We start from the raw sequence: 27,151 nt of genomic DNA, 5'->3' as shown, positions 1-27,151 counted from the left end.
ATACACTATAATATACACACATGGTGAGAACTATATACTATACACTATAATATACACACATGGTGAGAACTATATACTATACACTATAATATACACACATGGTGAGAACTAGAACTATATACTATAATATACACACATGGTGAGAACTATATACTATACACTATAATATACACACATGGTGAGAACTATATACTATACACTATAATATACACACATGGTGAGAACTATATACTATACACTATAATATACACACACATGGTGAGAACTATATACTATACACTATAATATACACACACTATAATATACACACATGGTGAGAACTACATACTATACACTATAATATACACACATGTGGTGAGAACTATATACTATACACTATAATATACACACATGGTGAGAACTATATACTATACACTATAATATACACACATGGTGAGAACTATATACTATACACTATAATATACACACATGTGGTGAGAACTATATACTATATACTATAATATACACACATGGTGAGAACTATATACTATAATATACACACATGGTGAGAACTATATACTATACACTATAATATACACACATGGTGAGAACTAGATACTATACACTATAATATACACACGTGGTGAGAACTATATACTATAATATACACACATGGTGAGAACTATATACTATACACTATAATATACACACATGGTGAGAACTATATACTATATACTATAATACACACACATGGTGAGAACTACATACTATACACTATAATATACACACATGGTGAGAACTATATACTATAATATACACACATGTGGTGAGAACTATATACTATACTATAATATACACACACATGGTGAGAACTATATACTATATACTATAATATACACACATGGTGAGAACTATATACTATACACTATAATACACACACATGGTGAGAACTATATACTATACACTATAATATACACACATGGTGAGAACTACATACTATATACTATAATATACACACATGGAGAACTAGAACTATATACTATAATATACACACATGGTGAGAACTATACACTATAATATACACACATGGTGAGAACTATATACTATACACTATAATATACACACATGGTGAGAACTACATACTATACACTATAATATACACACATGGTGAGAACTATATACTATACACTATAATATACACACATGGTGAGAACTATATACTATACACTATAATATACACACATGGTGAGAACTATATACTATAATATACACACATGGTGAGAACTATACACTATAATATACACACATGGTGAGAACTATATACTATATACTATGAGAACACTATAATATACACACATGGTGAGAACTATATACTATACACTATAATATACACACATGTGGTGAGAACTATATACTATACACTATAATATACACACATGGTGAGAACTATATACTATAATATACACACATGGTGAGAACTATATACTATACACTATAATATACACACATGGTGAGAACTATATACTATACACTATAATATACACACATGGTGAGAACTACATACTATACACTATAATATACACACATGGTGAGAACTATATACTATATACTATAATATACACACATGGTGAGAACTATATACTATACACTATAATATACACACATGGTGAGAACTATATACTATATACTATAATATACACACATGGTGAGAACTATATACTATATACTATAATATACACACATGGTGAGAACTATATACTATAATATACACACATGGTGAGAACTATATACTATAATATACACACACATGGTGAGAACTATATACTATAATATACACATACTATACACTATAATATACACACATGGTGAGAACTATACACTATAATATACACACATGGTGAGATACTATACACACATGGTGAGAACTATACACTATAATATACACACATGGTGAGAACTATACACTATAATATACACACATGGTGAGAACTATACACTATAATATACACACATGGTGAGAACTATATACTATACACTATAATATACACACATGTGGTGAGAACTATATACTATAATATACACACATGGTGAGAACTATATACTATACACTATAATATACACACATGGTGAGAACTATATACTATACACTATAATATACACACATGGTGAGAACTACATACTATACACTATAATATACACACATGGTGAGAACTATATACTATACACTATAATATACACACATGGTGAGAACTATATACTATACACTATAATATACACACATGGTGAGAACTATATACTATATACTATAATATACACATAATACACACACTGGTGAGAACTATATACTATAATATACACACATGGTGAGAACTATATACTATACATGGTGAGAACTATAATATACACACATGGTGAGAACTATATACACTATAATATACACACATGGTGAGAACTACATACTATATACTATAATATACACACATGGTGAGAACTATATACTATACACTATAATATACACACATGGTGAGAACTATACACTATAATATACACACATGGTGAGAACTATATACTATAATATACACACATGGTGAGAACTATATACTATACACTATAATATACACACATGGTGAGAACTATATACTATACACTATAATATACACACATGGTGAGAACTATACACTATAATATACACACATGGTGAGAACTATATACTATACACTATAATATACACACATGGTGAGAACTACATACTATACACTATAATATACACACATGGTGAGAACTACATACTATGTACAGTGGGGCAAAAAAGTATTTAGTCAGCCACCAATTGTGCAAGTTCTCCCACTTAAAAAGATGAGAGAGGCCTGTAATTTCCATCATAGGTTCACTTCAACTATGACAGACAAAATGAGAAACAAATCCAGAAAATCACATTGTAGGATTTTTAATGAATTTATTTGCAAATTATGGTGGAAAATAAGTATTTGGTCAATAACAAAAGTTTATCTCAATACATTGTTACACACTACACACACTATGCTATACACACTACACACACTATGCTATACACACTCTACTATACACACTACACACACTATGCTATACACACTCTACTATACACACTACACACACTATACTATACACACTATACTATACACACTACACACACTATGCTATACACACTATACTATACACACTACACACACTATGCTATACACACTGAACTATACACACTACACACACTATGCTATACACACTATACTATACACACACACACACTATACACTATACACACTACATCACACTATAGGCTATACACACTACACATACTATGAGAATACACTCACCATATATACACACACTATACTATACACACTCTACTATACACACTACACACACTATACTATACACACTCTACTATACACACTACACACACTATGCTATACACACTCTACTATACACACTACACACACTATGCTATACACACTACTACTATACACATCACACACTACAGGCTATACACACTCTACTATACACACTACACACACTATAGCTATACACACATACATACACACTACACACACTATACTATACACACTCTACTATACACACTCACACCTATACTATACACACTATACTATAGCCACACTATGCAAGCTATACTTACACTCTACTATACAGCCACTATGTTATACACACTACACACACTATAGGATTTTATACACACTACACAGTTTACTATGCTATACACACTACACACACTATGCTATACACACTCTACTATACACACACTATGCTATACACACACTATGCTATACACACTCTACTGTGTGTGTCTGTGTCTGTGTGCCTGTGTGTGCCTGTGTGTGCCTGTGTGTGCCTGTGTGTGTCTGTGTGTGTCTGTGCCTGTGTGTGTGCCTGTGTGTGTGTGTGTGTGCGTGCTAGGTGTGGGTGCTAGGTGAGTACCTGTCGGTGTCATTTGACTCTCGGTGTTCCGTGGATCTGGTTACTTCCTGTTTCGAGGCATTGGAGGCAGTCCTCTTCGAGATCACTTCCTCTGGAAGCCCCTCCCCCAGGGTGGTTACCTCCTTACTGAGCGCGCTCGCTAAACTGGCTTCCCGTTCCCACGACCTCATACCCAGGTAACACACACATACACACAATGGGCTTCTCGTTCCCACGACCTCATTCCCAGGTAACACACACATACACACAATGGGCTTCCCGTTTCCACGACCTCATACCCAGGTAACACACACACACACACACACACACACACACACACACACACACACACACAATGGGCTTCCCATTCCCACGATCTCATACCCAGGCAACACACACAATGGGCTTTCAGAGTGTTGCATTATAGGTTTGAAATGGAACTTCAAGCCGCTCTAGTGGCTTCCACCTACTGCACCATGCAGCCATCAGTCCTACTGCACCATGCAGCCATCAGGCCTACTGCACCATGCAGCCATCAGGCCTACAGGCTCACTGCTGTAGTAGCACCATTCCTACATCAGGCCTACTACTGCAGCCATGCAGCCATCAGTAGCCTACTGCACCATGCAGCCATCAGGCCTACAGGCTCACTGCTGTAGTAGCTCCCTACCTACTGCACCATGCAGCCATCAGGCCTACAGGCTCACTGCTGTAGTAGCTCCCTACCTACTGCACCATGCAGCCATCAGTCCTACTGCACCATGCAGCCATCAGGCCTACAGGCTCACTGCTGTAGTAGCTCCCTACCTACTGCACCATGCAGCCATCAGTCCTACTGCACCATGCAGCCATCAGTCCTACAGGCTCACTGCTGTAGTAGCTATACTAGACCTACTGCACCCATCATAGCCTACAGCTCACCTACTGCAGCCATCAGGCCTACTGCACCATGCAGCCATCAGGCCTACAGGCTCACTGCTGTAGTAGCTCCCTACCTACTGCACCATGCAGCCATCAGTCCTACTGCACCATGCAGCCATCAGTCCTACAGGCTCACTGCTGTAGTAGCTCCCTACCTACTGCACCATGCAGCCATCAGTCAGCCTACAGGCTCCTACTGCACCACTGCAGCCATCAGTCCTACAGGCTCACTGCTGTAGTAGCTACTAGACCTACTGCACCATCAGCCATCAGTCCTACTGCACCATGCAGCCATCAGCCTACAGGCTCACTGCTAGTAGCTCCCCCACCACTGCAGCCATCAGTCCTACTGCACCATGCAGCCATCAGTCCTACAGGCTCACTGCTGTAGTAGCTCCCTACCTACTGCACCATGCAGCCATCAGTCCTACTGCACCATGCAGCCATCAGCCTACTGCACCATGCAGCCATCAGGCCTACAGGCTCACTGCTGTAGTAGCTCCCTACCTACTGCACCATGCAGCCATCAGTCCTACTGCACCATGCAGCCATCAGACAGGACTGACTGAGCCATCTAGACAGGCTCACAGGACTGACTGAGCCATGCTAGTAGTTATACTAGACAGGACTGCACCTGCAGCCATCAGGCCTACAGGCTCACTAGTAGCTCCTACCTACTGCACCATGCAGCCATCAGGCCTACTGCACCATGCAGCCATCAGTCATACAGGCTACAGTCACAAATTACACACACTATAGCCAGTCACTACAGCCGTTCCTGTGTGTGTGTGTGTGTGCGTGTGTGTGTGCGTGTGTGTGTGTAGGGTTTCTCTGTTCCTCTCTAAGCTTCGTAGCGGAGCAGTCTCCTGGTGTGGCAGTGAGGAGGATGTTGTCGCCGTAGTGACCAGAGGGGAGGAGTTATGGTCGCTGCTGAAACTTCCGAGCGTGGCGCTGAGTGTTCTAACCCCGCCTTCCCTCGCCACCTCCCCCCGCTGGCACCGAGACGCCAACGCAACGCTGCCACCTCGACTCAGAACACTGACTGGCCTCACACACACACACGCTAAAATATAATCACACACAGACCTTAAATCATTTATGTTCAGTAAATGTACTGTATGTTTTCAATATCTTGTTATTATACAGTGAGGGCCAAAAGTATTGGGACATTTTTGTTGTTGTTGTGCACAACATAATCTGAAACACAACAAACAGGAAATACATCCAACACGTTTGTAGAGTTACAAGCTTGATGTAGTTATTGAGTGTTAGGAATATGGGACCAAATACTAAATGTTTGACTGATGTTTTTCCCAATGCTTTTGGTCCCCTAAAATGGGGGGGGGGGTCTATGTACAAACAAATGCTGTAATTTCTAAATGTTTCACCTGATATGGACGGGAATAGCCTCAAATTAAAGCTGACAGTCTGCACTTTAACCTCAGTCATTGTATCAACGTGTTGGAGTACAGAGCCTAAACAACAACAACAACAACATGTCACTGTTGTTTACACACAAACACATTTTATACATCTGTTTTAATCAACAGTTTCTCTGATAGAAGATCATAGATACAGCAATGACTGAGCCATCTAGATATAGTTATACTAGACAGGACTGACTGAGCCATCTAGATATAGTTATACTAGACAGGACTGACTGAGCCATCTAGATATAGTTATACTAGACAGGACTGACTGAGCCATCTAGATATAGTTATACTAGACAGGACTGACTGAGCCATCTAGATATAGTTATACTAGACAGGACTGACTGAGCCATCTAGATATAGTTATACTAGACAGGACTGACTGAGCCATCTAGATATAGTTATACTAGACAGGACTGACTGAGCCATCTAGATATAGTTATACTAGACAGGACTGACTGAGCCATCTAGATATAGTTATACTAGACAGGACTGACTGAGCCATCTAGATATAGTTATACTAGACAGGACTGACTGAGCCATCTAGATATAGTTATACTAGACAGGACTGACTGAGCCATGAGCCATCTAGATAGTTAGTTATACTAGACAGGACTGACTGAGCCATCTAGATATAGTTATACTAGACAGGACTGACTGAGCCATCTAGATATAGTTATACTAGACAGGACTGACTGAGCCATCTAGATATAGTTATACTAGACAGGACTGACTGAGCCATCTAGATATAGTTATACTAGACAGGACTGACTGAGCCATCTAGATATAGTTATACTAGACAGGACTGACTGAGACATCTAGATATAGTTATACTAGACAGGACTGACTGAGCCATCTAGATATAGTTATACTAGACAGGACTGACTGAGCCATCTAGATATAGTTATACTAGACAGGACTGACTGAGCCATCTAGATATAGTTATACTAGACAGGACTGACTGAGCCATCTAGATATAGTTATACTAGACAGGACTGACTGAGCCATCTAGATATAGTTATACTAGACAGGACTGACTGAGCCATCTAGATATAGTTATACTAGACAGGACTGACTGAGCCATCTAGATATAGTTATACTAGACAGGACTGACTGAGACATCTAGATATAGTTATACTAGACAGGACTGACTGAGCCATCTAGATATAGTTATACTAGACAGGACTGACTGAGCCATCTAGATAGAGTTACACTAAACAGGACTGACTGAGACATCTAGATGTAGTTATACTAGACAGGACTGACTGAGCCATCTAGATATAGTTATACTAGACAGGACTGACTGAGCCATCTAGATGTAGTTATACTAGACAGGACTGACTGAGCCATCTAGATATAGTTATACTAGACAGGACTGACTGAGCCATCTAGATATAGTTATACTAGACAGGACTGACTGAGACATCTAGATATAGTTATACTAGACAGGACTGGCTGAGCCATCTAGATGTAGTTATACTAGACAGGACTGACTGAGCCATCTAGATATAGTTATACTAAACAGGACTGACTGAGCCATCTAGATATAGTTATACTAGACAGGACTGACTGAGCCATCTAGATATAGTTATACTAGATAGGACTGACTGAGACATCTAGATATAGTTATACTAGACAGGACTGACTGAGCCATCTAGATATAGTTATACTAGACAGGACTGACTGAGACATCTAGATATAGTTATACTAGACAGGACTGACTGAGCCATCTAGATATAGTTATACTAGACAGGACTGACTGAGCCATCTATAATGACAGACATCTACAGTGCCTTCAGAAAGTATACATTTTGTGTTACAGCCTGAATTTAAATGTAAAGGTGCCACAGTATTACTCAGGACTGAAAATGATTCACTGGCACATATTTTATCTGTGTCAGTTATACTAAACAGGACTTACTCCTTAAAGGTGTCAGATATTACTATAAAGGTACCACAGTATTACTCCTCTAAAGGTGTCACAGTATTACTCCTTAAAGGTGTCATCAGTATTACTCCTTAAAGGTGTCACAGTACTGACTGAGCCATCTAAAGGTGTCACAGTATTACTCCTTAAAGGTACCACAGCCATACTAGATAAAGGTGTCAGGTATAAAGATATAGTTATACTAGTAGGACAGTATTACTCCTTAAAGGTGTCACTGTATAAAGGACCACAGTATTACTCCATCTAGGTACCACAGTATTACTCCTTAAAGGTGTCACAGTAGCCATCTAAAGGTGTCACAGTATTACTAAAGGACCACAGACATTACTCCTTAAAGGTGTCACAGTATTACTCCTTAAAGGTACCACAGTATTACTCCTTAAAGGTGTCAGTATAAAGGTACCACAGTATTACTCCTTGAAGGTGTCAGTATAAAGGTACCACAGTATTACTCCTTAAAGGTGTCAGTATAAAGGTACCACAGTATTACTCCTTAAAGTTGTCACAGTATTACTCCTTAAAGGTGTCAGTATAAAGGTACCACAGTATTACTCCTTAAAGGTACCACAGTATTACTCCTTAAAGGTACCACAGTATTACTCCTTAAAGGTGTCAGTATAAAGGTACCACAGTATTACTCCTTAAAGGTGTCACAGTATTACTCCTTACATTTACATTTAAGTCATTTAGCAGACGCTCTTATCCAGAGCGACTTACAAATTGGAACTTAAGGTCTCAGGTGAAAACGTGGCAGTTCAAATAGAAAGGACTGAAATAACAATGAGGGGAGGTACAGCATTTGATCCACTGGTGGCAGAGAGGTAGCCTGGTCCCAGATCGGTTTTGTATTCTTGACAACTCCATTGCTCATTCATTGTCAAGCCAATGAGGGTCAAGAGCAGAGATTCCATCCAAACCGCAGTAGGTCAGCCTTATTGTGCGCTTGACATAAAAAAAAAAAGGAGGTAATGTTCGATTCAACCGACGTGAAAACATTGCGTTTAAATGTGCATAGCTGACAAAGCATGATCGAGTTGAATCCCAGCCAAAGAGTTGACATGATAGCACAAACTGACTGGCACTCAGGCTAGCAGAGGTAAATCTAACAGTGACAAGATCTTTGGTTAATGATTAGTTGTTACTCTAAGGAAAACATGTTTTCATCATTCGGTGTGTTATAGCTGGGAAAAAAACAGATATTAGATTGTTCAAACATTATTTCAATTCAAAGGGTATAGGTCCTAACTTTATTCACAAGTCATTTCTACTTCATAAGAATAATTAAATATGCACATTTCAAACAATAACAGTAGTTACAAGAGCCAAATGACACGATATGAAGAGCTGTTGTCTTATAACTTCCCTGCATATACAGCTGCTGTGACACCCCATGACCACCAGGGGGCAACAGACGGTGAGAATCTGATGTTCCAGGTCATATTTTCGGCAGCCACACTGCACATATTAGGGAGGACAGCTCAAAAATAATGGCTGGAATGAGTGGATGGAATGGCATCAAGCACATTGAAACCATGTGTTTGATACTATCCCATTACTAGAGCCGTCCTCCTCTCAGCAGCCTCCACTGCCTATCAGGGCCTGAATGAATATATATATATAAACCATCTTACATCAGCATTCCTATTCAGAGGCTTTCTGAATATGGGCACAGATCTCACAACGCCTAAAAAGTGATTCACTGTGTCACATATTTGGGATGGGACCCAGGCAAGGAACTTTGAACTAGTCCTAAAAGGTAGAAGAGAGTGTTGTGTGAGCATATTTACAGAAAAGGCACGTGTGGTAGGTGTTGGTTCATCCTGGTTGATTTACTTTGTTCTCAGAGAGAGAGCGAGGAGTGTTGATGTACATGGAAGCTGAGGCAGAGATTCAAGGTGGATGATTTGAAATCGGGAGCAGGTAGGTAGGTCTACTTGATGAGCTTGTTGGCTCGCTGGTTGGCTTCATCTAGACAGATACGTGCTTTGTTTATGTCCGCCTTTTCTGTGATGCGGTCGATGTGTTTGTTCTGCTTGTCTAGCTCAGAGCCCATGTCACTGGCCATGTTCTTCAGGTTCCCTATGATGCTGCCCACCTGATCCAGGTTCTCCTCCATCTCATCCTCCCGAGCATCGTTGGTAATCCTCTTGATGTAGGGTCCAGAGCCCCCCATGGGCTGCTGCTGGTTGGCTAGTCCGTTATGGATGCCCGAGGGTTGCCTGGACACCACCGAGCCATCCCCTCCCTCTCCTGTACCATCACCTGTTCCCCAGGTACGCTTGTACTTAGAATCATGCTCTATGGATGTCACCCTGTCACAGGGGCAGACACAGAGGCCACAGCACTTGGACAGGTCAGTCAGGTTCTTCTCAGCCTTCCTCATGTCCTCGTTGATCTGGTCCATACCCTCCTCTGTAGACACGTCTCAGTTGCTCTCCTGTTGGTCCAGCATGTCGATGGTGTTGACACCAGTCTCCCTGGTCTCCTCGGCCATCTGTAGCATCCGCCTGGTGCACTCCAAGGACTCATCGGTCACTTGGTTGGCCCTCATGGTGATCTCTTCCGCTGACATATCCGCCATTTTACCACTGTCGAAGTTGGAGGCTCCTCCTGTCACACCAAGCTCTACACTCTGAGGCTGCTAAGCTTCTCAAATAGAAAGTCCTCCTTTTGGTTATCTGTACGTGATATTTGAAATTTCTGAAATTCCTTTGAAATTTTAAAGGTATACAGTATTTCCTTAAAGGTACCACAGTATTACTCCTTAAAGGTACCACAGTATTACTCCTTAAAGGTGTCAGTATTATAAAGTGTCAGTACCACAGTATTACTCCTTAAAAGTATGTCAGTATAAAAGTATAAAGGTACCACAGTATTACTCCTTAAAGGTACCACAGTATTACTCCTTAAAGGTGTATAAAGGTACCACAGTATTACCCCTTAAAGGTGTCAGTATAAAGGTACCACAGTATTACTCCTTAAAAAGGTGTCAGTATAAAGGTTCCACAGTATTACTCCTTAAAGGTGTCAGTATAAAGGTACACAGTATTACTCCTTAAAGGTGTCACAGTAATACTCCTTAAAGGTGTCAGTATAAAGGTACCACAGTATTACTCCTTAAAGGTGTCAGTATAAAGGTACCTTAAACAGTATTACTCCTTAAAGGTGTCAGTATAAAGGTTCCACAGTATTACTCCTTAAAGGTGTCAGTATAAAGGTACCACAGTATTACTCCTTAAAGGTGTCACAGTATTACTCCTTAAAGGTACCACAGTATTACTCCTTAAAGGTGTAAGTATAAAGGTACCACAGTATTACTCCTTAAAGGTGTCAGTATAAAGGTACCACAGTATTACTCCTTAAAGGTGTCAGTATAAAGGTACCACAGTATTACTCCTTAAAGGTGTCACTATAAAGGTACCACAGTATTACTCCCAGTATAAAGGTACCACAGTATTACTCCTTAAAGGTGTCAGTATAAAGGTACCACAGTATTACTCCTTAAAGGTACCACAGTATTACTCCTTAAAGGTACCACAGTATTACTCCGTAAAGGTGTCAGTATAAAGGTACCACAGTATTACTCCTTAAAGGTGTCAGTATAAAGGTACCACAGTATTACCCCTTAAAGGTGTCAGTATAAAGGTACCACAGTATTACTCCTTAAAGGTGTCAGTATAAAGGTACCACAGTATTACTAAACTTAAAGGTGTCTTAAAGTGTATAAAGGTACCACAGTATTACTCCTTAAAGGTGTCAGTATAAAGGTACCACAGTATTACTCCTTAAAAGGTGTCAGTATAAAGGTACCACAGTAGTACTCCTTAAAGGTGTCACTATAAAGGTACCACAGTATTACTCCTTAAAGGTGTCAGTAAAGGTACCACAGTATTACTCCTTAAAGGTGTCAGTATAAAGGTACCACAGTATTACTCCTTAAAGGTACCACAGTATTACTCAGTATAAAGGTACCACAGTATTACTCCGTAAAGGTGTCAGTATAAAGGTACCACAGTATTACTCCTTAAAGGTGTCAGTATAAAGGTACCACAGTATTACCCCTTAAAGGTGTCAGTATAAAGGTACCACAGTATTACTCCTTAAAGGTGTCAGTATAAAGGTACCACAGTATTACTCCTAAAGGTGTCTTAAAGGTGTCAGTGTAAAGGTACCACAGTATTACTCCTTAAAGGTGTCAGTATAAAGGTACCACAGTATTACTCCTTAAAGGTGTCAGTATAAAGGTACCACAGTATTACTCCTTAAAGGTGTCAGTATAAAGGTACCACAGTATTACTCCTTAAAGGTACCACAGTATTACTCCTTAAAGGTACCACAGTATTACTCCTTAAAGGTGTCAGTATAAAGGTACCACAGTATTACTCCTTAAAGGTGTCAGTATAAAGGTACCACAGTATTACTCCTTAAAGGTGTCAGTATAAAGGTACCACAGTATTACTCCTTAAAGGTGTCAGTATAAAGGTACCACAGTATTACTCCTTAAAGGTGTCAGTATAAAGGTACCACAGTATTACTCCTTAAAGGTGTCAGTATAAAGGTACCACAGTATTACTCCTTAAAGGTGTCACAGTATTACTCCTTAAAGGTACCACAGTATTACTCCTTAAAGGTGTCAGTATAAAGGTACTCCTTAAAGTATAAAGGTACCACAGTAAAAGTATAAAGGTACCACAGTATTACTCCTTAAAGGTGTCAGTATAAAGGTACCACAGTATTACTCCTTAAAGGTGTCAGTATAAAGGTACCACAGTAAAGGTACTCCTTAAAGGTGTCAGTATAAAGGTACCACAGTATTACTCCTTAAAGGTACCACAGTATTACTCCTTAAAGGTGTCAGTATAAAGGTACCACAGTATTACTCTTAAAGGTGTCTATAAAGGTACCACAGTAGTAAAGGTTACTCCAGTATTAAAGGTACCACAGTATTACTCCTTAAAGGTGTCAGTATAAAGGTACCACAGTATTACTCCTTAAAGGTGTCAGTATAAAGGTACCACAGTATTACTCCTTAAAGGTGTCAGTATAAAGGTACCACAGTATTACTCCGTAAAGGTGTCAGTATAAAGGTACCACAGTATTACTACTTAAAGGTGTCAGGTGTCAGTGTAAAGGTACCACAGTATTACTCCTTAAAGGTGTCAGTATAAAGGTACCACAGTATTACTCCTTAAAGGTGTCAGTATAAAGGTACCACAGTATTACTCCTTAAAGGTGTCAGTATAAAGGTACCACAGTATTACTCCTTAAAGGTGTCAGTATAAAGGTACCACAGTATTACTCCTTAAAGGTGTCAGTATAAAGGTACCACAGTATTACTTCCCTTAAAGGTGGTGTCAGTATAAAGGTACCACAGTATTACTCCTTAAAGGTGTCAGTATAAAGGTACCACAGTATTACTCCTTAAAGGTGTCAGTATAAAGGTACCACAGTATTACTCCTTAAAGGTGTCAGTATAAAGGTACCACAGTATTACTCCTTAAAGGTGTCAGTATAAAGGTACCACAGTATTACTCCTTAAAGGTGTCAGTGTCAGTATTACTCCTTAAAGGTGTCAGTATAAAGGTACCACAGTAGTATAAGGTCTTCCTTCACAGTATTACTCCTTAAAGGTGTCAGTATAAAGGTACCACAGTATTACCCCTTAAAGGTGTCAGTATAAAGGTACCACAGTATTACTCCTTAAAGGTGTCACTGATTATTACTCTTAAAGGTGTCAGTATAAAGGTACCACAGTATTACTCCTTGAAGGTGTCAGTATAAAGGTACCACAGTATTACTCCTTAAAGGTTCACAGATTATAATTGGACAGTATTATCCTTAAAGGTGTCAGTATAAAGGTACCAGTATTACTTAAAGATTACTCCTTAAAGGTACCACAGTATTACTCCTTAAAGGTACCACAGTATTACTCCTTAAAGGTGTCAGTATAAAGGTACCACAGTATTTTAATTGGTACAGAGATCCTTAAAGGTGTCAGTATAAAGGTACACAGTATTACTGTTAAAGGTGTCAGTTAAATGGTGCTTCTAGTCCGACAATGTCAGTATAAAGGTACCACAGTATTACTCCTTAAAGGTGGTGTCAGTATAATGGTACCACAGTATTACTCCTTAAAGGTGTCAGTATAAAAGTACCAATATTACTCCATAAAGGTGTATGGATGTAGTAAAGGTACCAGTATATAACCCATATAAAGTATTACTATTAAGTGGCTTTGTTTAAAGTATTACTCCTAAAGGTGTCAGTATAATTTTTCATCCCAGTATTTTACCACAGTATTACTCCTTAAAGGTGTCAGTATAAAGGTACCACAGTATTACCCCTTAAAGGTGTCAGTATAAAGGTACCACAGTATTATCCTTAAAGGTGTCAGTATCCCAGCTTTAATGCACACAGTTCTGGATGATAAAGGGTACCACAGTGATTACTTTATGGTAGTTGACTGCATTCCTGTAGTGCAGGTGTCAGGTCTTCCTTCTTTATGGTAGTTGACTGACTCCTGTCTCTAATTGGACAGAGATCCTTCAGTTCACTGATTCCTGTCTCTAATTGGACAGAGATCCTTCTGGTAGTTGACTGATTCCTGTTTCTAATTGGACAGAGATCCTTCAGTTCACTGATTCCTGTCTCTAATTGGACAGAGATCCTTCAGTTCACTGATTCCTGTTTCTAATTGGACAGAGATCCTTCAGTTCACTGATTCCTGTCTCTAATTGGACAGAGATCCTTCAGTTCACTGATTCCTGTCTCTAATTGGACAGAGATCCTTCAGTTCACTGATTCCTGTCTCTAATTGGACAGAGATCCTTCAGTTCACTGATTCCTGTCTCTAATTGGACAGAGATCCTTCAGTTCACTGATTCCTGTCTCTAATTGGACAGAGATCCTTCAGTTCACTGATTCCTGTCTCTAATTGGACAGAGATCCTTCTGGTAGTTGACTGATTCCTGTCTCTAATTGGACAGAGATCCTTCTGGTAGTTGACTGATTCCTGTCTCTAATTGGACAGAGATCCTTCTGGTAGTTGACTGATTCCTGTCTCTAATTGGACAGAGATCCTTCTGGTAGTTGACTGATTCCTGTCTCTAATTGGACAGAGATCCTTCAGTTCACTGATTCCTGTCTCTAATTGGACAGAGATCCTTCAGTTCACTGATTCCTGTCTCTAATTGGACAGAGATCCTTCTGGTAGTTGACTGATTCCTGTCTCTAATTGGACAGAGATCCTTCTGGTAGTTGACTGATTCCTGTCTCTAATTGGACAGAGATCCTTCTGGTAGTTGACTGATTCCTGTCTCTAATTGGACAAAGAGAAAGATCCTTCTGGTAGTTCATTGATTCCTGTTTTCTAATTGGACAGAGATCCTTCAAATTTTATTGGTCACATACACATGGACAGAGATGTTCTGCAGGTGTAGTGAAATGCTTGTGCTCTAGTTCTGACAATGCAGTAATAACCAACGAGTAATCTAACAATTTCACAACAACTACCTTATACACACAAGTGTAAGAGGAATGAAGAATATGTACATAAAGGTATATGGACCAGATCCCTGTGTAGTATATCATATAAACATTATATTAAGTGGCTTTGTTTAAAGTGACTAGTGATACATTTTTCATCCATTTTGAATTATTAAAGTGGCTAGAGATTGAGTCTCAGTGTCCAGGCAGTACAGACCAGATCAATGTTAGTGGTGGTGTTTAACAGTGTCCAGGTGATGGCCTTGAGATAGAAGCTGTTTTTCAGTCTCTCGGTCCCAGCTTTGATGCACCTGTAGGTGACCTCGCCTTCTGGATGATAGTGGGGGAACAGATCCCTGTGGTTATCACCGGGTGGTTGTTGTCTGATGATCTTTATGTAGTTGACTGATTCCTGTCTCTAATTGGACAGAGATCCTTCTGGTAGTTCACTGATTCCTGTTTCTAATTGGACAGGATCCTTCTGTAGTTGACTGATTCCTGTCTCTAGATCCCTGGACAGATTGGATCAGAGATCCTGGTAGTTGACTGATTCCTGTTTCTAATTGGACAGAGATCCCAGTTCACTGATTCCTGTCTCTAATTGGACAGAGATCCTTCAGTCTCAGTGTCCAGGTCTCTACATTGGACAGAGATCCTTGTAGTTATTCACTGGTGTCCTGTCTCAGTGTCCAGGTCCTTGTTCACTGATTCCAGGTCTCTACATTGGACAGAGATCCTTCTGGTAGTTCACTGATTCCTGTCTCTCAGTGTCCAGAGATCCTTCAGTTGACTGATTCCTGTCTCATTGGACCAGATCCTTCAGTTCACTGGTTCCTGTCTCTCCAGGTGGACAGAGACCTTCTGTGTGGAACATCACAGGCATTATATGTGTCTCAGTGTCCTGTTTCCAGTGTCCAGGTTGGACAGGACCAGATCCCTGTGTAGTTTCACCACGGTAGGTAATTGTGTCTCAGTGTCCATGTGGTGATGTCTCAGTGTCCAGGTGTGTACAGACCAGATCCCTGTGTAGTTATCACCACGGTAGGTGTGTGTCTCAGTGTCCAGGTGTGTACAGGACCAGATCCCTGTGTAGTTATCACCACGGTAGGTGTGTGTCTCAGTGTCCAGGTGTGTACAGGACCAGATCCCTGTGTAGTTATCACCACGGTAGGTGTGTGTCTCAGTGTCCAGGTGTGTGTCTCAGTGTCCAGGTGTGTACAGGACCAGATCCCTGTTATCATCACGGTAGGTGTGTGTCTCAGTGTCCAGGTGTGTACAGGACCAGATCCCTGTTATCACCACGGTAGGTGTGTGTCTCAGTGTCCAGGTGTGTACAGGACCAGATCCCTGTGTAGTTATCACCACGGTAGGTGTGTCTCAGTGTCCAGGTGTGTACAGGACCAGATCCCTGTGTAGTTATCACCACGGTAGGTGTGTGTCTCAGTGTCCAGGTGTGTACAGGTGTCTCCAGATAGCGTAGTAGTGTGTAGCTGCTCCCATGGCAACGAACAGGTGCCAGATGGCGTGAGCGAATGGGACGACTCCATCGCTCTTAAAGAAGGCCACACCCACTACGTAGAAAATCCCACCCACCGCCAGCTCACACAAACCTGCCCTGTCCGCCTGCAACAAACACACACACGATCAGGGTTTAGGGGATAAACTCCTTTGAAAGCTTGAACATTGACTTTAGGTAAATGTTTCTGGACAATCAATGGTGTGTGTTACCATGGACAGGATGACAAGTGCAGGCCCCGCCCCCATGGCCACGTATCCTAGTAACTCCAACAGTTTATACCTGCAGGGAGTGACATCACCTGAGATTATTAACGTCAGGGAGAGTGGTGTGTGTGTGTACATGCGTGAGTGTGAGTGTGTGTGTGTGTGTACATGCGTGAGTGTGTGTGTGTGTGTACATGTGTGTGTGTGTGTGTGTGTGTGTACATGCGTGAGTGTGAGTGTGTGTGTGTGTGTACATGCGTGAGTGTGAGTGTGTGTGTGTGTGTACATGCGTGAGTGTGAGTGTGTGTGTGTGTACATGTGTGTGTGTGTGTGTGTGTACATGCGTGAGTGTGAGTGTGTGTGTGTGTGTGTACATGCGTGTGAGTGTGTGTGTGTGTGTGTGTGTGTGTGTGTACGGTGCATGAGTGTGTGTGTGCATGTGTGTCAGCATCAAGTGTGTGTGTGTGTGAAACCACGGTGTGTGTGGTACCTCGTGGAAGTAGAAGACGTATGTGGAGCCGATCAGCATTGCCATGATCCAGATAATCCATCGCATGTGACTCGACCACGGACCCAACTCCCTCAGCATCAACCTAGAAACCACGGACCCAACCAATCAGCATCAACCTAGAAACCACGGACCCAACCAATCAGCATCAACCTAGAAACCACGGACCCAACTCCCTCAGCATCAACCTAGAAACCACGGACCCAACCAATCAGCATCAACCTAGAAACCACGGACCCAACCAATCAGCATCAACCTAGAAACCACGGACCCAACCAATCAGCATCAACCTAGAAACCACGGACCCAACCAATCAGCATCAACCTAGAAACCACGGACCCAACTCCCTCAGCATCAACCTAGAAACCACGGACCCAACCAATCAGCATCAACCTAGAAACCACGGACCCAACTCCCTCAGCATCAACCTAGAAACCACGGACCCAACTCCCTCAGCATCAACCTAGAAACCACGGACCCAACCAATCAGCATCAACCTAGAAACCACGGACCCAACCAATCAGCATCAACCTAGAAACCACGGACCCAACCAATCAGCATCAACCTAGAAACCACGGACCCAACTCCCTCAGCATCAACCTAGAAACCACGGACCCAACCAATCAGCATCAACCTAGAAACCACGGACCCAACTCCCTCAGCATCAACCTAGAAACCACGGACCCAACTCCCTCAGCATCAACCTAGAAACCACGGACCCAACCAATCAGCATCAACCTAGAAACCACGGACCCAACCAATCAGCATCAACCTAGAAACCACGGACCCAACTCCCTCAGCATCAACCTAGAAACCACGGACCCAACTCCCTCAGCATCAACCTAGAAACCACGGACCCAACTCCCTCAGCATCAACCTAGAAACCACGGACCCAACTCCCTCAGCATCAACCTAGAAACCACGGACCCAACTCCCTCAGCATCAACCTAGAAACCACGGACCCAACTCCCTCAGCATCAACCTAGAAACCACGGACCCAACTCCCTCAGCATCAACCTAGAAACCACGGACCCAACTCCCTCAGCATCAACCTAGAAACCACGGACCCAACCAATCAGCATCAACCTAGAAACCACGGACCCAACTCCCTCAGCATCAACCTAGAAACCACGGACCCAACTCCCTCAGCATCAACCTAGAAACCACGGACCCAACCAATCAGCATCAACCTAGAAACCACGGACCCAACTCCCTCAGCATCAACCTAGAAACCACGGACCCAACTCCCTCAGCATCAACCTAGAAAGAAACCACGCATCAACTAGAAACCAACCCAACTCCCAGCATCAGCATCAACCTAGAAACCACGGACCCAACCAATCAGCATCAACCTAGAAACCACGGACCCAACTCCCTCAGCATCAACCTAGAAACCACGGACCCAACCAATCAGCATCAACCTAGAAACCACGGACCCAACTCCCAGCATCAGCATCAACCTCAGAAACCACGGACCCAACTCCCTCAGCATCAACCTAGAAACCACGGACCCAACCAATCAGCATCAACCTAGAAACCACGGACCCAACTCCCTCAGCATCAACCTAGAAACCACGGACCCAACTCCCTCAGCATCAACCTAGAAACCACGGACCCAACTCCCTCAGCATCAACCTAGAAACCACGGACCCAACTCCCTCAGCATCAACCTAGAAACCACGGACCCAACCAATCAGCATCAACCTAGAAACCACGGACCCAACCAATCAGCATCAACCTAGAAACCACGGACCCAACCAATCAGCATCAACCTAGAAACCACGGACCCAACTCCCTCAGCATCAACCTAGAAACCACGGACCCAACTCCCTCAGCATCAACCTAGAAACCACGGACCCAACTCCCTCAGCATCAACCTAGAAACCACGGACCCAACTCCCTCAGCATCAACCTAGAAACCACGGACCCAACTCCCTCAGCATCAACCTAGAAACCACGGACCCAACTCCCTCAGCATCAACCTAGAAACCACGGACCCAACCAATCAGCATCAACCTAGAAACCACGGACCCAACTCCCTCAGCATCAATCAGCATCAACCTCAGAAACCACGGACCCAACTCCCTCAGCATCAACCTAGAAACCACGGACCCAACTCAATCAGCATCAACCTAGAAACCACGGACCCAACTCCCTCAGCATCAACCTAGAAACCACGGACCCAACTCCCTCAGCATCAACCTAGAAACCACGGACCCAACCTAGAAAATCAGCATCAACCTAGAAACCACGGACCCAACTCCCTCAGCAACCACGGACCCAACTCCCTCAGCATCAACCTAGAAACCACGGACCCAACTCCCTCAGCATCAACCTAGAAACCACGGACCCAACTCCCTCAGCATCAACCTAGAAACCACGGACCCAACTCCCTCAGCATCAACCTAGAAACCACGGACCCAACTCCCTCAGCATCAACCTAGAAACCACGGACCCAACTCCCTCAGCATCAACCTAGAAACCACGGACCCAACTCCCTCAGCATCAACCTAGAAACCACGGACCCAACTCAGCCCTCAGCATCAACCTAGAAACCACGGACCCAACTCCCTCAGCATCAACCTAGAAACCACGGACCCAACTCCCTCAGCATCAACCTAGAAACCACGGACCCAACTCCCTCAGCATCAACCTAGAAACCACGGACCCAACTCCCTCAGCATCAACCTAGAAACCACGGACCCAACTCCCTCAGCATCAACCTAGAAACCACGGACCCAACTCCCTCAGCATCAACCTAGAAACCACGGACCATCAACTCCCTCAGCATCAACCTAGAAACCACGGACCCAACTCAATCAGCATCAACCTAGAAACCACGGACCCAACTCCCTCAGCATCAACCTAGAAACCACGGACCCAACTCCCTCAGCATCAACCTAGAAACCACGGACCCAACTCCCTCAGCATCAACCTAGAAACCACGGACCCAACTCCCTCAGCATCAACCTAGAAACCACGGACCCAACTCCCTCAGCATCAACCTAGAAACCACGGACCCAACTCCCTCAGCATCAACCTAGAAACCACGGACCCAACTCCTCAGCATCAACCTAGAAACCACGGACCCAACTCCCTCAGCATCAACCTAGAAACCACGGACCCAACTCCCTCAGCATCAACCTAGAAACCACGGACCCAACTCCCTCAGCATCAACCTAGAAACCACGGACCCAACTCCCTCAGCATCAACCTAGAAACCACGGACCCAACTCAATCAGCATCAACCTAGAAACCACGGACCCAACTCCCTCAGCATCAACCTAGAAACCACGGACCCAACTCCCTCAGCATCAACCTAGAAACCACGGACCCAACTAGAAACCACGGACCCCCTCAGCATCAACCTAGAAACCACGACCCAACCCTCAGCATCAACCTAGAAACCACGGACCCAACTCCCTCAGCATCAACCTAGAAACCACGGACCCAACTCCCTCAGCATCAACCTAGAAACCACGGACCCAACTCCCTCAGCATCAACCTAGAAACCACGGACCCAACTCCCTCAGCATCAACCTAGAAACCACGGACCCAACTCCTCAGCATCAACCTAGAAACCACGGACCCAACTCCCTCAGCATCAACCTAGAAACCACGGACCCAACTCCCTCAGCATCAACCTAGAAACCACGGACCCAACTCCTCAGCATCAACCTAGAAACCACGGACCCAACTCCCTCAGCATCAACCTAGAAACCACGGACCCAACTCCCTCAGCATCAACCTAGAAACCACGGACCCAACTCCCTCAGCATCAACCTAGAAACCACGGACCCAACTCCCTCAGCATCAACCTAGAAACCACGGACCCAACTCCCTCAGCATCAACCTAGAAACCACGGACCCAACTCCCTCAGCATCAACCTAGAAACCACGGACCCAACTCCCTCAGCATCAACCTAGAAACCACGGACCCAACTCCCTCAGCATCAACCTAGAAACCACGGACCCAACTCCCTCAGCATCAACCTAGAAACCACGGACCCAACTCCCTCAGCATCAACCTAGAAACCACGGACCCAACTCCCTCAGCATCAACCTAGAAACCACGGACCCAACTCCCTCAGCATCAACCTAGAAACCACGGGCATCAACCTAGAAACAACGGACCCAACCCTCAGCATCAACCTAGAAACCACGGACCCAACTCCCTCAGCATCAACCTAGAAACCACGGACCCAACTCCCTCAGCATCAACCTAGAAACCACGGACCCAACTCCCTCAGCATCAACCTAGAAACCACGGACCCAACTCCCTCAGCATCAACCTAGAAACCACGGACCCAACTCCCTCAGCATCAACCTAGAAACCACGGACCCAACTCCCTCAGCATCAACCTAGAAACCACGGACCCAACTCCCTCAGCATCAACCTAGAAACCACGGACCCAACTCCCAGCATCAACCAGCATCAACTCCCTCAGATCAACCTAGAAACCACGGACCCAACTCCCTCAGCATCAACCTAGAAACCACGGACCCAACTCCCTCAGCATCAACCTAGAAACCACGGACCCAACTCCCTCAGCATCAACCTAGAAACCACGGACCCAACTCCCTCAGCATCAACCTAGAAACCACGGACCCAACTCCCTCAGCATCAACCTAGAAACCACGGACCCAACTCCCCCATCAGCATCAACCTAGAAACCACGGACCCAACTCCCTCAGCATCAACCTAGAAACCACGGACCCAACTCCCTCAGCATCAACCTAGAAACCACGGACCCAACTCCCTCAGCATCAACCTAGAAACCACGGACCCAACTCCCTCAGCATCAACCTAGAAACCACGGACCCAACCTAGAAACCACGGACCCAACTCCCTCAGCATCAACCTAGAAACCACGGACCCAACTCCCTCAGCATCAACCTAGAAACCACGGACCCAACTCCCTCAGCATCAACCTAGAAACCACGGACCCAACAACCAGACCACGGACCCAACTCCCTCAGCATCAACCTAGAAACCACGGACCCAACTCCCTCAGCATCAACCTAGAAACCACGGACCCAACTCCCTCAGCATCAACCTAGAAACACATGACCACGGACCCAACTCCCTCAGCATCAACCTAGAAACCACGGACCCAACTCCCTCAGCATCAACCTAGAAACCACGGAAACATCAACCTGAAACCATGGACCCAACTCCCTCAGCATCAACCTAGAAACACATGACATCAACCTAGAAACCAACGGACCCAACTCCCTCAGCATCAACAAATGACCACGGACCCAACTCCCTCACATCAACCTAGAAACCACGGACCAGGGGTGTATCAACACTAGAAACCACGGACCCAACACCTCACATCAGGGGTGAAACACACACACCCAACAGCTCAACCTAGGGGTGCACTCACCACACCTCAACCCACGGGGGACCAACAGCATCAACCAGAAACACACACACCAACTAGGGGGTCAGCATCAACACACACAACCAGGGGGTGTACACACACACCTACCAGGAGGTGCACAAACACACACATACACCTACCAGGGGGTGTACACACACACACCTACCAGGGGGTGTACACACACACACCTACCAGGGGGTGCACACACACACACACCTACCAGGGGGTGTACACACACACACCTACCAGGGTGTACACACACACCTACCAGGGGACCCAACACACACACACACACCTACCACCAGGGTGACACACACACACACACACAACCAGGGTGCACACACACACACCTACCAGGGGGTGTACACACACACACCTACCAGGGGGTGCACACACACACACACCTACCAGGGGGTGTACACACACACACACCTACCAGGAGGTGCACACACACACACCTACCAGGGGGTGCACACACACACACACACCTACCAGGGGGTGCACACACACACACACACCTACCAGGGGGTGTACACACATACACCTACCAGGGGGTGTACACACACACACCTACCAGGGGGTGTATACACACACACACCTACCAGGGGGTGTATACACACACACACACCTACCAGGGGGTGTATACACACACACACACCTACCAGGGGGTGTATACACACACACCTACCAGGGGGTGTATACACACACCTACCAGGGGGTGTATACACACACACACACACCTACCAGGGGGTGTATACACACACACACACACACACCTACCAGGGGGTGTATACACACACACACACACCTACCAGGGGGTGTAGGAAGCAGCGATGAAGAAGTAGATGGCCATTCTGTCACACATGTGGAAATGCTGCTCCACTCTACTGTAGAGAGACACACAGTTAGTATACACACACACACACACAGTTAGTATACACACACACAGTTAATATACACACACACAGTTAACATACACACACACAGTTAGTATACACACACACACACAGTTAATACACACACACACAGTTAGTATACACACACACACACACAGTTAGTATACACACACACAGTTAGTATACACACACACACACACAGTTAGTATACACACACACAGTTAGTATACACACACACACACAGTTAATATACACACACACACACAGTTAATATACACACATACAGTTAATATACACACACACACACAGTTAATATACACACACAGTTAGTATACACACACACACACAGTTAATATACACACACACAGTTAGTATACACACACACACACAGTTAGTATACACACACACACACAGTTAATATACACACACACAGTTAATATACACACACACACACAGTTAATATACACACATACAGTTAATATACACACACACACACAGTTAGTATACACACACACACACACAGTTAGTATACACACACACAGTTAGTATACACACACAGTTAGTATACACACACAGTTAATATACACACACAGTTAATATACACACACACACACAGTTAGTATACACACACACAGTTAGTATACACACATACAGTTAATATACACACACACACACAGTTAGTATATACACACACACACACAGTTAGTATACACACACACAGTTAATATACACACACACAGTTAATATACACACACACACATATACACACACACAGTTATCACACACACACACACACACACACACACAACACACACACACACACACACACACAGTTAATATACACACACACACACAGTTAGTATACACACACACAGTTAATATACACACACACAGTTAATATACACACACACACACACACACACACACACACACACACACACACACACACACACACACACACACTCACACACACACACACACACACAGTTAATATACACACACACACACAGTTAGTATACACACACACAGTTAGTATAAACACACACACACAGTTAGTATACACACACACAGTTAGTATACACACACACACACACACACACACACACACAGTTAGTATACACACACACACAGTTAGTATACACACACACAGTTAGTATACACACACACAGTTAGTATACACACACACAGTTAGTATACACACACACACAGTTAGTATACACACACACAGTTAGTATACACACACACACACACACACACAGTTAGTATACACACACACAGTTAGTATACACACACACACACACACACACACACACACAGTTAGTATACACACACACACAGTTAGTATACACACACACAGTTAGTATACACACACACACAGTTAGTATACACACACACACACACACAGTTAGTATACACACACACACACACACAGTTAGTATACACACACACACACACACAGTTAGTATACACACACACACAGTTAGTATACACACACACAGTTAGTATACACACACACACAGTTAGTATACACACACACACACACACACACACACAGTTAGTATACACACACACACAGTTAGTATACACACACACAGTTAGTATACACACACACACACACAGTTAGTATACACACACACACACACAGTTAGTATACACACACACACAGTTAGTATACACACACACACACACAGTTAGTATACACACACACACACACAGTTAGTATACACACACACACACACAGTTAGTATACACACACACACACAGTTAGTATACACACACACACAGTTAGTATACACACACACAGTTAGTATACACACACACACAGTTAGTATACACACACACACAGTTAGTATACACACACACAGTTAGTATACACACACACACAGTTAGTATACACACACACACACAGTTAGTATACACACACACACAGTTAGTATACACACACACACACACAGTTAGTATACACACAGTTAGTATACACACACACACACACAGTTAGTATACACACACACACAGTTAGTATAAACACACACACACACAGTTAGTATACACACACACACACACAGTTAGTATACACACACACACACACAGTTAGTATACACACACACACACAGTTAGTATAAACACACACACAGTTAGTATAAACACACACACACACAGTTAGTATAAACACACACACAGTTAGTATAAACACACACACACACAGTTAGTATAAACACACACACACACAGTTAGTATAAACACACACACACACAGTTAGTATACACACACACAGTTAGTATACACACACAGTTAATATACACACACAGTTAATATACACACACACACACACAGTTAATATACACACACACAGTTAATATACACACACACACACAGTTAGTATACACACACACAGTTAGTATACACACACACACACACAGTTAGTATACACACACAGTTAGTATACACACACAGTTAATATACACACACACAGTTAATATACACACACACACACAGTTAGTATACACACACACACACACAGTTAGTATATACACACACACAGTTAATATACACACACAGTTAATATACACACACAGTTAGTATACACACACACACACACAGTTAGTATACACACACACAGTTAATATACACACACACAGTTAGTATACACACACACACACAGTTAATATACACACACACAGTTAGTATACACACACACACACACAGTTAGTATACACACACACACACAGTTAGTATACACACACACAGTTAGTATACACACACACAGTTAGTATACACACACATATTATACATGGTTATTATACACATGGTTATTATACATGGTTATTATACACATGGTTATTATACATGGTTATTATACACATGGTTATTATACACATGGTTATTATACATGGTTATTATACACATGGTTATTATACATGGTTATT

General features: G+C 43.1%; 2 protein-coding genes and 1 pseudogene across 2 annotated transcripts in view; 1 reads left to right on the top strand and 2 right to left on the bottom strand.

The window, feature by feature from the left end:
• The window catches only part of ap5z1 (adaptor related protein complex 5 subunit zeta 1), a gene marked incomplete at its 5' end in the record, with an annotated part of 92,295 nt that extends 86,008 nt beyond the window's left edge, over window positions 1–6,287 (top strand). The window contains 2 exons of the mRNA XM_065016952.1: window positions 3,928–4,124; window positions 5,673–6,287. Of these exons, the coding sequence (XP_064873024.1) occupies window positions 3,928–4,124; window positions 5,673–5,922 (447 nt within the window). The remainder of the gene's footprint in view (window positions 1–3,927; window positions 4,125–5,672) is intronic.
• Window positions 6,288–9,441: 3,154 nt separating this feature from the next.
• LOC135571158 (synaptosomal-associated protein 23-like) lies at window positions 9,442–10,937 on the bottom strand (annotated as a pseudogene).
• Window positions 10,938–16,707: 5,770 nt separating this feature from the next.
• The window catches only part of LOC135571155 (monocyte to macrophage differentiation factor 2-like), a 52,547-nt gene continuing 42,103 nt past the window's right edge, over window positions 16,708–27,151 (bottom strand). Inside the window, exons 4-7 of the mRNA XM_065016948.1 lie at window positions 24,141–24,215; window positions 17,924–18,026; window positions 17,440–17,511; window positions 16,708–17,334 (exon numbers count right to left, since the gene is read on the bottom strand). Coding sequence (XP_064873020.1) covers window positions 17,152–17,334; window positions 17,440–17,511; window positions 17,924–18,026; window positions 24,141–24,215 — 433 coding nt within the window. The 3' untranslated portion in view covers window positions 16,708–17,151. The remainder of the gene's footprint in view (window positions 17,335–17,439; window positions 17,512–17,923; window positions 18,027–24,140; window positions 24,216–27,151) is intronic.

Source organism: Oncorhynchus nerka, unplaced genomic scaffold (genome assembly GCF_034236695.1).
Source record: "Oncorhynchus nerka isolate Pitt River unplaced genomic scaffold, Oner_Uvic_2.0 unplaced_scaffold_720, whole genome shotgun sequence".
In the NCBI taxonomy this organism is placed as follows: domain Eukaryota; kingdom Metazoa; phylum Chordata; class Actinopteri; order Salmoniformes; family Salmonidae; genus Oncorhynchus; species Oncorhynchus nerka.
This window is presented reverse-complemented; position numbering and strand designations above follow the sequence as displayed.